The 15,873-nt window shown below is 38.0% G+C and overlaps 1 protein-coding gene across 6 annotated transcripts in view; it reads left to right on the top strand.

The window, feature by feature from the left end:
- Positions 1 to 15,873, top strand: part of HYDIN (HYDIN axonemal central pair apparatus protein) — a 416,706-nt gene that overhangs the window by 335,006 nt on the left and 65,827 nt on the right. For all 6 annotated transcript variants that reach the window (XM_087877179.1, XM_087877178.1, XM_034425679.3 and 3 more), the window contains 2 exons: positions 5,112 to 5,310; positions 6,314 to 6,413. In XM_087877179.1, the coding sequence (XP_087733305.1) occupies positions 5,112 to 5,310; positions 6,314 to 6,413 (299 nt within the window). The remainder of the gene's footprint in view (positions 1 to 5,111; positions 5,311 to 6,313; positions 6,414 to 15,873) is intronic.

Genomic DNA, 15,873 nt, shown 5'->3' with positions numbered 1-15,873 from the left:
AGTACGCTGATGATACTCAGCTTTTTATTTCCACCCTGAACCAACCCAGTGATGCCCTCGACATGATGGCCCGCTGCCTGGAAGCGGTACAGGTCTGGATGGGAAGGAACAGGCTTCGGCTCAACCCTGCCAAGACCGAGTGGCTGTGGGTACCAGCATCTCAGTCCGAAGGAGAGGTTCCATCGTTGGCTATAGGGGATGAAGTTTTACCCCCTGTAGATAGGGCACGCAACTTGGGTGTCCTCCTGGATTCACAGTTGAGTTTAGAAGACCATATAACGACCGTGACCAGAGGGGCATATGCCCAGATTCGTCTAGTGCGCCAGTTCCGCCCCTACTTGGACTGAGTTGCTCTACGCACAGTTACTCATGCGCTAGTCACCTCCTGTATTGACTACTGTAACGCTCTCTACATGGGGCTGCCCTTGAGGACCACTCGGAGGCTTCAGCTGGTGCAAAATGCAGCCACGTGGGTTATGATGGGAGAATCCCGATACTCCCATGTAACACCTCTCCTGCGCGACTTGCATTGGTTGCTGGTTGCCCTCCAGGTGAGATTCAAGGTGCTGGTGATGACCTATAAAGCCCTACATGGCTTAGGCCCAGGATATTTGGCGGACCACCTGCAGCCAGCAACAACTTCCCATCGCCCAGTTCGCGCCCATAGGGAGGGCCTGCTCAGGGTGCCATTGGCTAGACAATGTCAGCCGGTGGCCCCCAGGGGTAGAGCCTTCTCTGTGAGCTGCCCACCCTCTGGAATCAACTCCCCTTGGGGCTCCAGCTGGCCCCTGACCTTCTCACTTTCCGCCGTGAATTAAAAACTTGGTTATTCAAGTCCCCCAGCCTGGACTGATGGGGTTTTATATGGGTTTTTAATTTTTATCAGGTTTAATTGGGTATTTTAATTTTGCACTGTGGTTATTGTGGATTTTATTGTTGTGAGCCGCCCTGAGTCCGTTGGAGATAGGGTGGCATATAAATTAAATAAAATAAATAAATAAAATAAATAAATAAATAAATAAAATAAAATAAATTTCCTCTAACCATATCTGTTTTTTAACCCAATAGTTCTTTGCTTCTTTGCATGTCCACTACATATGGTAATTGATATGATCCCACATATGATCCCGGCAGTTGCTGACATTTCCAACATTTATCTGATTTATCTTTGAAGATTTTAGCTAATCTTTCTGGTGGCATATGTCATTTATAAAACATCTTATACAAATTTTCTTTATATGCTTTTGCCATTGTTAATTTATAATTTCTCTCCCATAATTGTTGCCATTTCTCCAATTCAATAGTATAACCAGTTGTTTGCCCATGCTATCATTGTTTCTTTTACTTCTTCATCTTCTAATTTAATTCGCAATAGATAATTATATAATTTCTTAATCATTTTTTCATCTGTTCCTGTCAGTATCTCATCCAGTTCTGATTTCCCCAAATTAAAACCATACTGTCTATGGTCTGCTTCAAATCTTGATTGTATTTGCAATCTTGTATACCAATCTGTCTCAATCCCTTGCTTTTCCAACTCTTGCTTTTGTTTCAATTCTCCCCGTTCTGTTAAAATATCCTTGTATCTAACAATATTCCCCATATTTATAATATTTGGATATGTCAAAGCTTCTATTGTTGAAAGCCACATTGGTATATTCAAATAATGTTTTTCTTTCACTCTCTCCCACACTAATAACAAACCATTTCTTACATAATGTCTCTGGAAATATGGATGTATCCTTTGTTTCCCATATCATAGGAAAGTGTGCCAACCTAGTTGTAAATCATGTCCCTCCAACGTCAATAGTCTTATGTTTCTCAATAAAATCCATTCCTTAATCCGTGTTAATGCTGCCGCTTGGTAATATAGTTCCCAGTTCGGTAGTCCAAACCCATCTCTAGTTCTCGCATCTTGTAACATTTTTATATTAATTCTTGCTCTTTTTCCTTGCCATACATATTTCCATATTATTTTCTTCAAATTTTCAAAGTACTTTTTCTCCAATTTTATTGGTATCGTTTGAAAGAGAAATAACAGTTTTGGTAATATGTTCATCTTTATTAATGCTATTCTTCCCATTAATGATAGTTGCAGATTCCTCCATTTCTCCAAGTCTGTTTCAATTTGATTTTTCAATTTATAGTAATTATCTTCCTTGATAGTTACACATCTTGACGTTAAATGAATACCCAAATATTTCTCTTTCTTCACTATTTGAATGTCCAGTTTCTCCATTATTTCCTTTTGTTGATTTTCTTTCATATTTTTTACTAATATTTTTATCTTATCCTTATTAATTTTCAATCCTGCTACTTCTCCATATTCTTCTATTTGCTCTGGCAGCTTTGGTGCTGTCTCTGTCAGATCTTCCATGATAAACACCAAATCATCCGCAAATGCTTGCAATTTATATTCCTCTTTTTTAATTTTCATTCCTTTTATATCCTTGTCCTGTCTCACTTTTCTATTTAAAGTCTCTAGTGTCAAGATGAATAATAGCACAGATAATGGGCAACCCTCTCTTGTTCCTTTTCTAATATCCACTTTTCCTGTCATTTTGCCATTTACCATCACCTTTGCCAATTGATTTTGTATATAGTTTTAATGATATTTATAAATCTATCCCTAAAGTCCATCATTTTTAACTGTATTGTCATAAATTGCCAATTCAAACGCTTCCTGTGGATCTAAAAACAGTAAAGGTATTTGCTTCTCTGAATGTGCTTCATAATATTCCAAAGTGTTTAATATAATCCACATGTTGTCTCTAATCTTTTCGGTAAGAAACCATTTTGGTCCATATGTATAAACTCATTTAAGAGTTTTTTTCAATCTTTCAGCCATAATTGATGTAAAAATTTTATAATCTGCATTTAATAGGGATATTGGCTTGTTGTAGATCCGACTCTTCTTTTGGTATCAAGGTTATATATGCCTCCATGATCCATGAGTCCGGAATTTTGGCTTTTAATAGTAATTCATTAAATACCTGCAACATCACATTACTTAATACATCTTGTAGCACTTTATATACCTCTGCTGGTAATCCATCCGGACCTGATGTTTTCCCATTCTTTTGTCTTTTAATTCCCTCTACTAATCATTGATATTCTTTCTTCTAACATTTTTTTGATTTTTTCTGGAATCTTAGGTATTTCGGCTTTTTCTAAGTATTGTTCTATCTTTTCCTCTACAACTGTCTCTTGTTTATACAGTCCATTATAATATTTCTCAATTATTCTTTTCTTTTCCTCATTTTTGTAACATACATTTCCATCTTGGTCTAATAACTGACTTATTAGCTTCTTTTCTTTCTCTTTTTTCATTTTATATGCTAGCCACCATCCTGGTTTATTTGCATTTTCAAAAAAGTTTTGCTTTGTAAATTTTATTTTGTTTGCCAACTCTTCATTTTCCATTAAATTCAACTTGTGTTTTTTCAAGTCCATCAGATTCTTAATCTTTTTATCTTGTGGATTTTTCTGTAACTCCATCTCTAACTTCTTGTACTCCTTCTCTAATTTCTTGTGCATTTGTTTATTTTGCTTATTCCGTTTTCCTAAATATGTCATTGTCAATCCTCTAATAAATGCTTTGCTAGTGTCCCACACATTTTGTAGTGATGTATCTTCTTTCCTGTTCTCTTTAAAGAAAAAGTCAATTCTTTTTCCATGTATTGTTGAAAGCTCTTTTCACTTAATAATTTTTGATTTAATGTCCATCTCTCTTTTTTCTTACGTCCCTTCCATGTCATTGTTATTAGATTGTGGTCTGCCCATGTACTTGTTTCTATATCAATCTTTTGTCTTTTAGATATTAATTCTATTGACATCCACATTGTTTGATATTCAGGATTATAATACTTTTTAAAATTTCTCAGTATAATTTTCTTGGCTCTTTTTTGTACCCAATATTATCAGTATAGGTCATCCTTGATACTACTTGTTCAGTGACCATTCAAAATTTCAATTGTCCTGAAAAAAATAACATTACAACCATTTACATTAGCAGCATCCCTCAGTCATGGGATCACCATTACAGTCAGAAAGACTGTAGACATTGTTCTATGTCTTTCCTTTTTCTCCTCTTGCAGAGAAAAGAAGAGAAAGGGATTAGAAGATGTTAAATATCAAGTGACAGTTTAAATAAGCCAATCAGGAATTAGTCCTGAGAGCGGGAAATTTAAAGGCACATCAGTGGCTGAAGCCGTGGACAGCTCCTGGCTATATAAAGGGCTGCCGGGGCTGGAGTGGCCATTGCTGTTACGGAGCTAAATAAAGTGTATCCAGTGCACATTGTATCGAGTCCTTTCTTCAACCGCCCGCGATTTAACAGAAGAGAGTAAGCAGACACATAATGGAAATAAATATCAAAAGCAGTGCACTAGTGCTGGCAACTGTGAGGGCACTTGGCAAAGCCAGTGTATTCCTACTGTATTCCTACTGTACTTGCTTACTGTTCTCTAATGCAGGTTATTTAAGGGACTGCCCCTCTCCTGTCACCTCTACCCCTTGCATCAGGATCAGCAGGAGAGGCATGTTATGAGTTACAAAACAAGGTCATGTAGTGGGACCCAGGAGGAGAGTCTTCCCTGTTGTGGCCCCTGCCCTGTGAGCACCTTCTGCTTCCCAGACCTTAAATTGGCCCCGACCTTCCCAGCCTTTAACAAGGTTCTGCACACATGACTCTGCCACTGTTTTGGGGAAGGGGTGTCTGGAAATGGCAGGAGGCTCTTACAGTGGCTGTGTTGAGCTGAGGTAGAAAGGATTCTGCTGCTGATTGTGATGTTTTGTTTTGTAAATTATTATAGAGACTCTTAATATGTTTTATATGTTTCTATATAATAAATTGATTTTTAATGTTTTATTGGACTGTTTGTTTAAAAATCTGTATGAACCACCCAGAGTCACTTAGATGAGATAGGTGGCCATACAAATTCAATAAAGTTAATAAGTAAGATACATTAACATATATAAATTAATAACTTCGTATTTGAAAAGTAATCCAAATAAAATAATTCAGAAAAACAAGGCCTAATACTGCAGAGAGACTGAAGTTAGGGTTTCAAAATATATTAGCATCTGCCCGGCTTCTCTTGTTTTTACAGAAAGGAAACGAAGTCACTTTATTTAAAGAATGTGACTCCCCTGCCAGTCGCCTGGCGGATCAGCGGCCTGGAGAACATTGGTGACGACTTCTGCTTGTCTGAGGACATTGGCATCATCGAGCCCTTCACTGAGCACTGCCTGCTGGTCAACTTCAAGGCCACAAAGGCCCTCAATCTCAAGAAGGCTATCCGGCTGGAGGTGAGTCCTCTGTGGGACAGGGCAAAGCAAGCCATACAGCTCAGAAACCTTGCTGGATTTGATTGTGATGAGACCATTAGCAAGAGATGAAAGGATTTTGCTAAGTTTCCATTTCATGACCAGTTTCTCAACAAATCCCCTCCATGACAAGTACTGCCATCGAAAGAGGCTGGGGCAACCCAAAAGGAGCCAGGGCCTGCCTTCTCTGGGTTGCAGGGCACACAGAGCTAAGTAGGGCAGGGAAGATGTCCAGCTCCATCTGCACCAGAGACATGGGACTGGAGGGAGTACTGCCTCCTCAGGCAGCAACTTCTGGCATGGGAATAGGAAGGACAGGCAGCCCCGCAGAAGCAGCAAGAACAAGAGAGGAATTTGCTCCTCAAGATAATACAGCCTTATTACAGGGTTTCTTGTGGGCTCTTGGGGAGTTGCTGGGAGAGGAGAGGATCTAGGAACATGAGGGGGTTAGACATGGAGGCTGATGGGGAGAAGTGGCAATCTTGAGGGACAGGAGAAGAGCAGCAAACAAGGCAAAATCATCAGCCAAAAGCCATCCGAGTCCAAGTCAGCACAGACAACACCCCACCCCCCACAGTTTTCAGAAAGATAAAAGGGTGGGGGATGCCTTCTGGCTTGCAAGATTTTGTTGCTGTAACCTTATAGTAAAAGAAATATTGACCCACAGGACTTTGGTTTCTTATTCTGGTGTACTTTGACGGGCTGACAGGATCATCTATCAAGTCTTAGGAATTGTGCCTTTTCTGTCACAATCTGTGGCTGGAACAGTGTTCTTCCCCAATTCTTTATTTGCTATTTAGTCATCAAATATATATCCCCCTTTAAACACACAATACCCTTGGCAGCTCCTACATATTAATGTAGGAGTGTATTTATGAAAGAGAGCTGACAGGCTGACAGGCTCTGGTCTTCAGCAGGCAGCACCAAGGGCTGACCCTGTCAACTATGATGTCCATCGGAATAACAATCCTTGTGGTAATTTTAGGTTTCTGATGCAGAAAATATTCTGGGGATTGTTCAGATTGAAAATATACAGATTGTTGCTGAGGCCTATGATGTGGCCCTGGACATCAGTTTCCCCAAAGGTAAGTTATCATTTATTTATTTAAATTAAATTAAAATTAAGACTTTTTTGAAACTCTGAGGATTTTCAGCTGAGTGCTCACTGGGAAGCATTTTAAGAGAGTCAGTCGTATTCTGTCCCCTGTCCTCCCCCAATTACCTCCCTTGGTCCACAGCCATTTCTGCTGCACTTGCTTTCCACCTGACCTTCCTCTTCTGGATCAGAAGACAGTGATGGAGGATCCTTGCTGTCAAAGAAAGCACTTTTCCACACATTTTTATTTTATTCAGAAAGTTAAAATACAAAGAGAAAAAAGAAATCTTACAAAAGCAATGCAAAGATAAACAAAACATTGAAAAAAACAAAAAAGACACATATAAATATGTTGCTTCCACTACATGCCATAGGGCCTGACTACATGACAGATTGCCTCTCTCCCATAACATCAGTCTAGCCTATTTAACAAATTAGAGAAGTTAAAATTAGAGATTATATGTTTCCAGGAAGTCCATATTAGAAAACAACAGAAAATTTTATTTGGAGCAAATAAAATTGGGGACATTGTATACAACGCTTGCTTGCCAAAGCAAAAGAGGAGTATCATTTTATATTAAAAAGACAATTCAATCTAAACAAATATTTGAGGATGAGGAAGGAAGACTATTAATGGTAGAAATAGTAATGAATCACACACAAAAAATACTATTGGTAGGGATATATGCTCCAAATGAAAACCAAGAAGAATTTTATGCGAAATTACATAGAAAAATATTAGAATATGAATATGAAGATATATGCATAACAGGAGAGTTTAATGTGATTGATAATAATGAGTTAGATTACAAATCTACAAAAGTGAATAAAAAATTAAGGAAGACTCTCCCTAGATCATTTTATACAATGACAGATGAACTAAGTTTACAAGATGCATGGAGAGAAAGAAAGCTGAAAGAAAAGCAGTATACATTTTACTCAAACAGGCACATGTCATAGTCAAGAATAGACATGATGTGGATGTCAACAGAATTAATCTCTAAAATATATAAGATTAATATAGAAACAAGTACATGGGCAGACCACAATCCAATAACAATGATATGGAAGGGGAAGAGAAAAAGAATGAGATGGACATTAAACCAAAACTTACTAAATGAAAAAGAGTTGACTTTTTTCTTTAAAGAAAATAGAAAAGAAGATACATCAGGGCTGAAATGTAAAAATGTTAGCTACCAGTTCTGTGGTTGTGGCTTGCCCTTCTGAAGCCAAGAACGCTTTGAGTTTCCCTCCACCACCCAAGCGAACATCGGAGCTTTCTCTTGCAGAAGCAGAATCCAGCACAGAAATGGAAAAATGAGGGGGGGGGATGGGGAGGAGAAGGTGTACCGTATTTTTTGGTGTATAAGACGCACCGGAGTATAAGACGCACCTTAATTTTGGGGAGGAAAACAAGGAAAAAAGTATTTTACCTCTGCCTACCAGCATTTAAGGTGGCGCCGCCCTCCTCCTCCTCCTGCAAGCGAGAGGTGCAGGGACTACTCACTTTCCCCCAAAGAGACCCCTCGCATGCTGTGGGGGGAGGGACAGAGCACAGCCTGAGGAACAAATCTCTTCGGGATGGTCGGGGGGGGGATCTGCCCAGCAGCTTCGGGGAACAAGGCGGGTGCCACGATTTGTGGCTGGTCACCTCTCTGGCCACGCTGACTTCACTCTCCAGCAATGTGAGGAGCCGCCGCCGCCGCTGCCTAAGCCCTTTCTGCACCCAGGAGCCAAGCTGAGCTGAATGGGAGCCCCTAAAAGGAAACGTTCCTCCTTTCCAGCCATCGCTGCCCAGATTCCCCAATGCAATTCTCAAGAGTCGCACTTCAGGTGGCGGACAGTTCCCCTGCAATGTGCAGCGGGGAACTGAGAAGTGCTTTGGATTCGGGGAGGAGATTGTAGCACTGCCGCCTGAAAGTGTTTTTCTGCACATTACAGAGCCGTGCGCCCCTGTCCCCCTTCTCAGCAGACTCAACTTCTCTTTCCTCCTGACCAGATCCACTGCCTGAAACACGGTGCACTTTTTTTTGTCTCTGCACACCCCATGTTTGGAATCGGGAAGGGGATCGCGGGTTCAGGCAGCAATTGCTACCGGTACGGAGAACTAGCCTCAATCTCCGCTACCGGTCCTCCCGAACTGGTAGCATTTCACCCCTGGGACACATCATGGCAAAATGTATGGGATACTAGTAAGGCATATATTAGAGGATTGACAATGACATATTTAGGAAAACGGACTAAACAGAACAGACAAATACAAAAGAAGTTGGAGGAGAAGTATAAGAAATTAGAGAAAGAATTACAGAAGAATCCACAGGACAAAAAAATAAAAAATTTGATGGACTTGCAAAAACATAAATTGAACTTAATGGAAAATGAAGATCTGGCAAATAAAATCAAATTAACAAAGATTTTTTTTTTAAAATGCGAATAAGCCGGGACGATGGTTGGCATATAAAATGAAAAAGGAAAAAGAAAAGAAATTGAAAAATCAATTATTAGATCAAGATGGAAACATATGTCATCAAAATGAGGAAAAGAAAAAAATAATTGATAAATATTATAAAAGTTTATATCAGCAAGAGATGGTGGCAGAAGGAAATATAGAACAATACTTAGAAAAAGCTAAAATACCTAAAATTCCAGAATAATTTAAAAAGATGTTAGAAAAAAGAATATCGATGATGGAATTGATGGAGGGAATTAAGAAACAAAAGAATGGTAAAACACCAGGACCAGATGGACTGCCAGCAGAACTATATAAAATGCTGCAAGGTGTATTAAGCAATGTAATGTTACAAGTATTTAATGTTTTATTATTAGAAGCCAAAGTTCCGAATTCATGGTTGGAGGCATATATAACTCTTATACCAAAAGAATCGGATTTACAACAAATAAAGAATTATAGACCAATTTCTTTATTAAATGTGGATTGCAAAATTTTTGCATCAATTATGGCTGAAAGATTGAAGAGACTGTTAAATGAGTTTATACATCCAGATCAGAATGGTTTTCTACCTAAAAGACAAATTAGAGATAATATGCGAATTATACCGGATACATTGGAATATTATGAAGCATACCCAGAGAAGCAAATGCCGTTGTTATTTTTGGATGTGCAGAAAACATTTGATAATATGAATTGGCAATTTATGACTACACAATTACAAATGATGGACTTTGGGGATAGATTTATAAACATGGTTAAAACTATAAAGGCCAATTGGCAAAAGTGATTGTGAATGGTGAAGTGACAGAAAAAGTGGACATTAGAAAGGGAACTAGACAAGGATGTCCGTTATGTCCATTATTATTCATACTGACATTAGAAATTTTAAACAGAAAGATAAGACAAGACAAAGTAATAAAAGGGATGAAAATAAAAAAGAAGAATACAAATTACAAGCTTTTACGGATAATTTAGTGTTTATCATGGAAGAACCAATAGAAACAAGTCCAAAGCTAATTGAGCAAATAGAGGAATATGGAGAAGTAGCGGGATTGAAAATCAATAAAGATAAGACAAAAATCATAGTTAAAAATATGAGAGAAAAACAAAAAAGCAATTAATGGAGAAGTTAGATATTTAAATAGTGAAGAAAGTGAAATATTTGGGCATTCAATTAACTTCAAGGTGTATTACTGTGAAGGAAGATAATTATTATAAATTGTAAAATCAAATTGAAATAGATTTGAAGAAATGGAAAAATTTGCAATTATCACTAATGGGAAGAATAGCATTAATTAAAATGAACATATTACCAAGAATTTAGTTTTTCTTTCAAACAATACCGATAAAGCTGGAGAAAAAATATTTTGAGAATTTGAACAAAATGATGTGAAAATATATATATGGCAAGGGAAAAAAGCAAGAATTAATCTTAAACTGCTTCAAGATTCTAGAACTAGAGGTGGGTTTGGTCTGCCAAATTGGGAACTATATTACCAAGCGGCGATGCTAACCTGGGTTAAAGAATGGATTTTATTGAGAAACACAAGAATATTGACTCTGGAAGGACATGATTTGCAATTAGGTTGGCATGCTTTTCTTTGGTACAGGAAAAATAGGATATGTGGGTATTTTCAGAGACATTATGTAAGGAATGGTTTGCTAACAACATGGGAGAGAGTGAAAGAAAAACATTATATGAAGATACCAATGTGGCTTTCAATGATGGAAGCTTTGACGCATCCAAATATGATTAACATGAAAAATATTGCGAGATATAAGGATATCTTAACAGAGAAGGGAGAACTAAAACAGAAACAAGAACTAGAAAAGCAAGGGATTGAGACACATTGGTATACACGAGTGCAAATACAATCAAGATATGATAAAGGTTTGAAACAGTATGGTTTTAATCTGGGAAAATCAGAATTGGATGAGATATTGACTGGGACAGATGAAAAAATGATTAAGAAATTGTATTATTATTTATTGCAAAGCAGATTAGAAGATGAAGAAGTAAAGGAGACAATGATAACATGGGCAAAAAACTTTGGTTACACAATAGAATTAGAGAACTATGGGAAAGGAATTACAAATTAACAATGGCAACTGCAGATAAAGAAAACCTATATAAAAAGTCACCGGTTGGTGACTTGCAGCGATAGGGTGTTGAGTGAGTGCTCGCTGCTCCTCAACACCTCTTATCACCGCGTTTTGGGGATCCCTTTGGGGGCGCGGGACCCAGAGAGTCCCGCGGACAAGAGAGGAAGCCAGGCGAGTGGGAAAGTGGGGTGTGACCATTTCCCGCTGGACCGGGTGGCTCTGTCGATCCAACGCGGTGAGCCGGCCACTAATGGCAGGCCTGAAGCTGCAATAGCTGGCAAGAGACGGGAAGCTAAGAAGGAGATCGGAGGTGCTGTGTCAGATCTAAAGCCACATTCCCATACCCTGGAGTGATCTAGCGCTGAAAGAGGAGGTCGGCGGAGTCGGGAGAGGAGTGCTTGACTCGGTGTGAGGCGGCGACGGAGAGGGTAAAGCAGATCGCAACTACGGAGACCCGACAACCCGACGAGCTGACGAGAGATACGGAGGGAGCAGATCGTCTTCTTAAAGAGCTCCAGACGGTGCGGTGAGAAGGAAAAGAAAAGAAAAGTCTATTGGGGCGGTTGGTGTTGTGTTTGGCGATCGAGGTGGAAAGGAAGCAGGAGAAATTTGTTTATTTGCTTCTGAGAGCTTCAGAGAAACAGGAAGTGCGTCCATTGAACTGGAAGAGTGAATCAGCAGAGGACTGACAAGGAGACGCTCTAGCTGTGAGATCTACCATTGAGAAGTATTGCAACTTAGTAGAGTGGCGAGGTGAAGTCCTACAACTGCGCGAACACTGTATAACAACATATATATACTTTTATTTATTTTCCCTCCTTCTCTTTTCGAGTATTTTGTGATTCTAATACTCAGAACTTTGACTTTGACCTTTATAAGTATTTTTAAAATCACTAAAAAAAAATTACTATTAACTAGATTTGCTAAGTGTTAAGAAATATTGAATATATAAATTTATTAATTAAGTTTTGATCTTACCAAATAGTTATTAGACATAGTTATAAATAAGGATTTAGATTTGTATTTAATGAATTAATCTATTATATATATCTATCTAGTTATATCTACCATATTCATCTAATTTATCTAATCTAAAATATTTATTTCTATGGGTAATATTTAGTTATTTATTTATATTAACATTTTATATTAAGGTTTGAATTTAGATATATAAGAACTATAGAGAGAATTTATTAACTTATTAACTTATTATTTCATTTATACTAACAATTATATTAAGGTTGAACTTAGCTCCATAAGAATCTTATATATAGTGATTGCTGTCTGTTGGAAACGTAGAATGATCATTTTATAGTAATTTACAAATCAAGTTTTATTTGAAATCCATTAAGAGTTTATTGGGAAATAATAAAGGAGACTAGGATTTAAGACAGTGCCCTGGAGTAAAAGGTGGCAAGCGCCATTGGATGATTATTTGGAGAAAGATAGAGAATATAATTAGAGATCAAAAAGCGCTTTTGAAAGAAATGGCAAGTTTGACATCAACAATTGCAAAAACTAGTAAAAAAGTGCCATCCATCCCCTCGTTAGCAATGTCATCTCCAGCCACCCAGAAATCAGTAGAAGGTCTCCAGAAAACAGATAAATCCCCAGTAACCCCAACGCTGCAAACGGTACAATCATCTCTGCTAACAATACAAGAAACCATGCTTGCAATGCAAGAGAAACTTCTGAACAGCCATTCTGAATTGAAAACAGACATACATGGACTTGATGCTAAAATGAATGAGATTCAAATTTCGATTGCCAGTAATGAGAACAGAATCCAAAAAGCAGAACAAAGGATTGAAAAAAACGAGAAGAAATTGGACATAGTTGATCAAACTCTGTTGGCGCAGAACAAAGAAACAGAAGACGCCCTGATACAACTCGAGATGGATAAGGCCTCGTTTTACCTGCGATTCCAAAACATATTGGAAGACAAAGAAGAGGACCTAGGAGATAAGATGGCCGAGTTGATCGCAGAGACCCTTCAACAAGATAAGCAAGCAATAATTCGAGAGATCGATGAGGTGTACAGAGTCCAAACGAATTACGTGAGAAGAAATAGGCTCCCTAGAGAAGTCCACGTTCGGTTCGCTCGGAAAAAAGTGAGAGACATTTTGTATAATATAGCTCGGGAGGAAAAAATTATCTATGGGGGAAAAGAAGTGAACATCTTAAAACAAATTCCAAGGAGAGTGAGGGAAAGGAGGAAAAACTACAGATTTCTGACAAGCCAACTAAATAGGAGGAGCATAATATTTAGGTGGCTCTTGCCAGAAGGAATGTTAATATCTTGGCAAGGGAGGAAATTTAAAATCGACTGCTTAAGTGATGCCCAAGACTTCTTAGAGCAATTAAGGGGAGGTGAAGAGGAACAAACTAGTAAGGAGGAAAACGAAATTGTAAATACGGAAGAAGAGACATCCCAAGAACAAATTACAAGGGAAGACATAGAAGAGGAGAAGAAAAAGGAAGACACAGAAGAAAAAGGGAAAAAATCTAGACCAGTGAGAGCAGTAACTTTAAAAGGTAAATAAGAACCAGAGTCCAGAGTCCAATTTTAGGAATGAATGATACCAAGATCTTATCGCTAAATGTGAATGGCCTAAACGATTATAAAAAAAGAAAGATAATATTGTCGAAACTGGCGAAACAAAATCCCGATATAATTTGTATCCAAGAGGTCCATATAAAAAAAGATGAAGCCAACTATCTAAATTATACTAAATTCGGTAAAGTATTCTTTTCATTAGCTGAGAAAAGAAAAAGGGGGGTTGTTATCTATGTCAAGAAAGGAATAGAGGCAGAATGTAAATATAAAGATGAAAAAGGGAGAATACTTATAGTAGAAATAACGAGAGGTAATTTTAAGTGCTATTGGTAGGGGTTTATGCCCCGAATAAAAAACAAGGGAAATTTTACCGGAAATTGCATGAACAGCTGGCAAAATGGGCACATAATGAAATATGTATGCTAGGGGACTTTAATGGAATTGTGGATCCAAAATGCGATTATAAATGTGACATAACTAAAAAGAATAAAAGATCTCCCTTACCAAAGACCTTTTTTGACTTGGTGGATGAGATAAATCTAATAGATATGTGGCGTACCTTACACCCCCAGGATAGACAATTTACTTTTTATTCAATGCCACAGAACTCTTGGTCTAGAATAGACATGGTCTGGGCTACCAGAAGACTGGGTCTAGAAATTAAAAAGGTTAATATGTGCACAAATGCTTGGGCAGACCATAAGTTCCTTGAAATTAGTTGGCATCACGATACCAAGAAAATACAACAGAGATGGAGCTTAAGGACTAATTTGCTAAATGAAAAAGAGTTCACACTGAAATTGAACGAAGAAGTCAAACGCTTCTTCATAGAAAATGGGAATCGAGAGACAGCCAAAGAAATTGTGTGGGACACCATGAAGGCTTATGTGAGAGGGGTAGCCATCTCATATACCGCCTTCAAAAACAAGGAAAAAAGAAAGACTAGAGAAGAGCTTACCAAGAAGCTATCACAAGTTGAAGATGAACTCCAGCAATGCCCGGGAGATGAGGCGATCAAACAACAGTGGTCGATGGCGAGACATAGATTGAATTTATTGGACCAGGAGGAGATGGCACAAAAAATAAAAAGATCCAAGCATTATTGTTTTGAGAACGCTAATAAGTCGGGGAGATGGCTGGCGTATAAATTAAAAAAAGAGAAGGAAAAAACCCAAATATTAGTATTAGAAGACTCCCAGGGTAACCTTTTGACGAAGGAAGAAGATAAATTAGAGAGCATAAGAAAATTTTACGAAGGTCTATACAAAAATGAAGGAATTGAGTCAAACAAGGTAGAACAATATTTGTTGGATGCCAAAGTACCTCTAATCTCTGAAGAAGAAAAGGAAATGTTAAATGAAAAGATTACTATAGAGGAACTAAAAACTGCCCTCTCCAAAATAAAGAAGAACAAAACCCCAGGCCCAGATGGTCTCCCCGGGAAAATATATCAAAAATTCGATGATGTCCTGAAATTAGAATTATTAGGAATACTAAATGAGGCTCTTGCTGGCATAAAAATTCCAGATTCTTGGAGAGAAGCGTATTTGACGCTCATACTGAAAGAAGGTGCCGACCTGAAGCAGATATCAAATTACAGACCCATCTCATTGCTGAATGCAGATTACAAATTGTTCATGAATATAATTGCGGAGAGGTTTAAAAAAATTTTAAATCGGTGGATACATAAAGATCAAAACGGTTTTCTCCCAGGGAGACAGATCAGAGACAACTTGAGAATAGTTTTAAACACCATAGAATATTATGAACAACACCCTGAAAAACAGCTGGCTTTAATGTTCGTCGATGCCCAAAAGGCATTCGACAATTTGAATTGGACCTTTATGATAAATCAAATTGACCTAATGGGATTCGGGACCAACTTTAGGAAGATGATCGAGAATATTTACAAAAACCAGAGGGCAAACATATTAGTGAATGGAGACAGAACTCAGGTGTTTCAGATCCAAAAAGGAATGAGGCAGGGATGCCCCCTATCTCCCTTACTTTATATTTTGGCGCTAGAGGTGCTACTTAGAAAGATTAGAGCTAATAAAGATATTAAAGGATTAAAGATTAGGAAGGAAACATTCAAAACCCAAGCTTTTGCTGACGACATAGCCCTCATAATAGAAGATCCATTAAAAACCAGTTCAAAATTAATGCAGGAAATACAGGATTATGGAGAAGTGGTGGGCCTTAAACTCAATAAGGATAAAACTAAAATAATAGTGAAAAACATGACAGATCTACAAAAGGAAGAATTGGAAAATTTATTAGGCCTCCAGGCAGTTAAGAAAGTAAAATATTTGGGAATATGGATCACTGTGAGATTCT

This window comes from Pantherophis guttatus, chromosome 11 (assembly GCF_059756535.1).
Source record: "Pantherophis guttatus breed Tessera chromosome 11, ASM5975653v1, whole genome shotgun sequence".
Classification (NCBI taxonomy): domain Eukaryota; kingdom Metazoa; phylum Chordata; class Lepidosauria; order Squamata; family Colubridae; genus Pantherophis; species Pantherophis guttatus.
The sequence above is the reverse complement of the archived record's forward strand: the minus strand, read 5'-3'. Positions and strand labels throughout refer to the sequence as shown.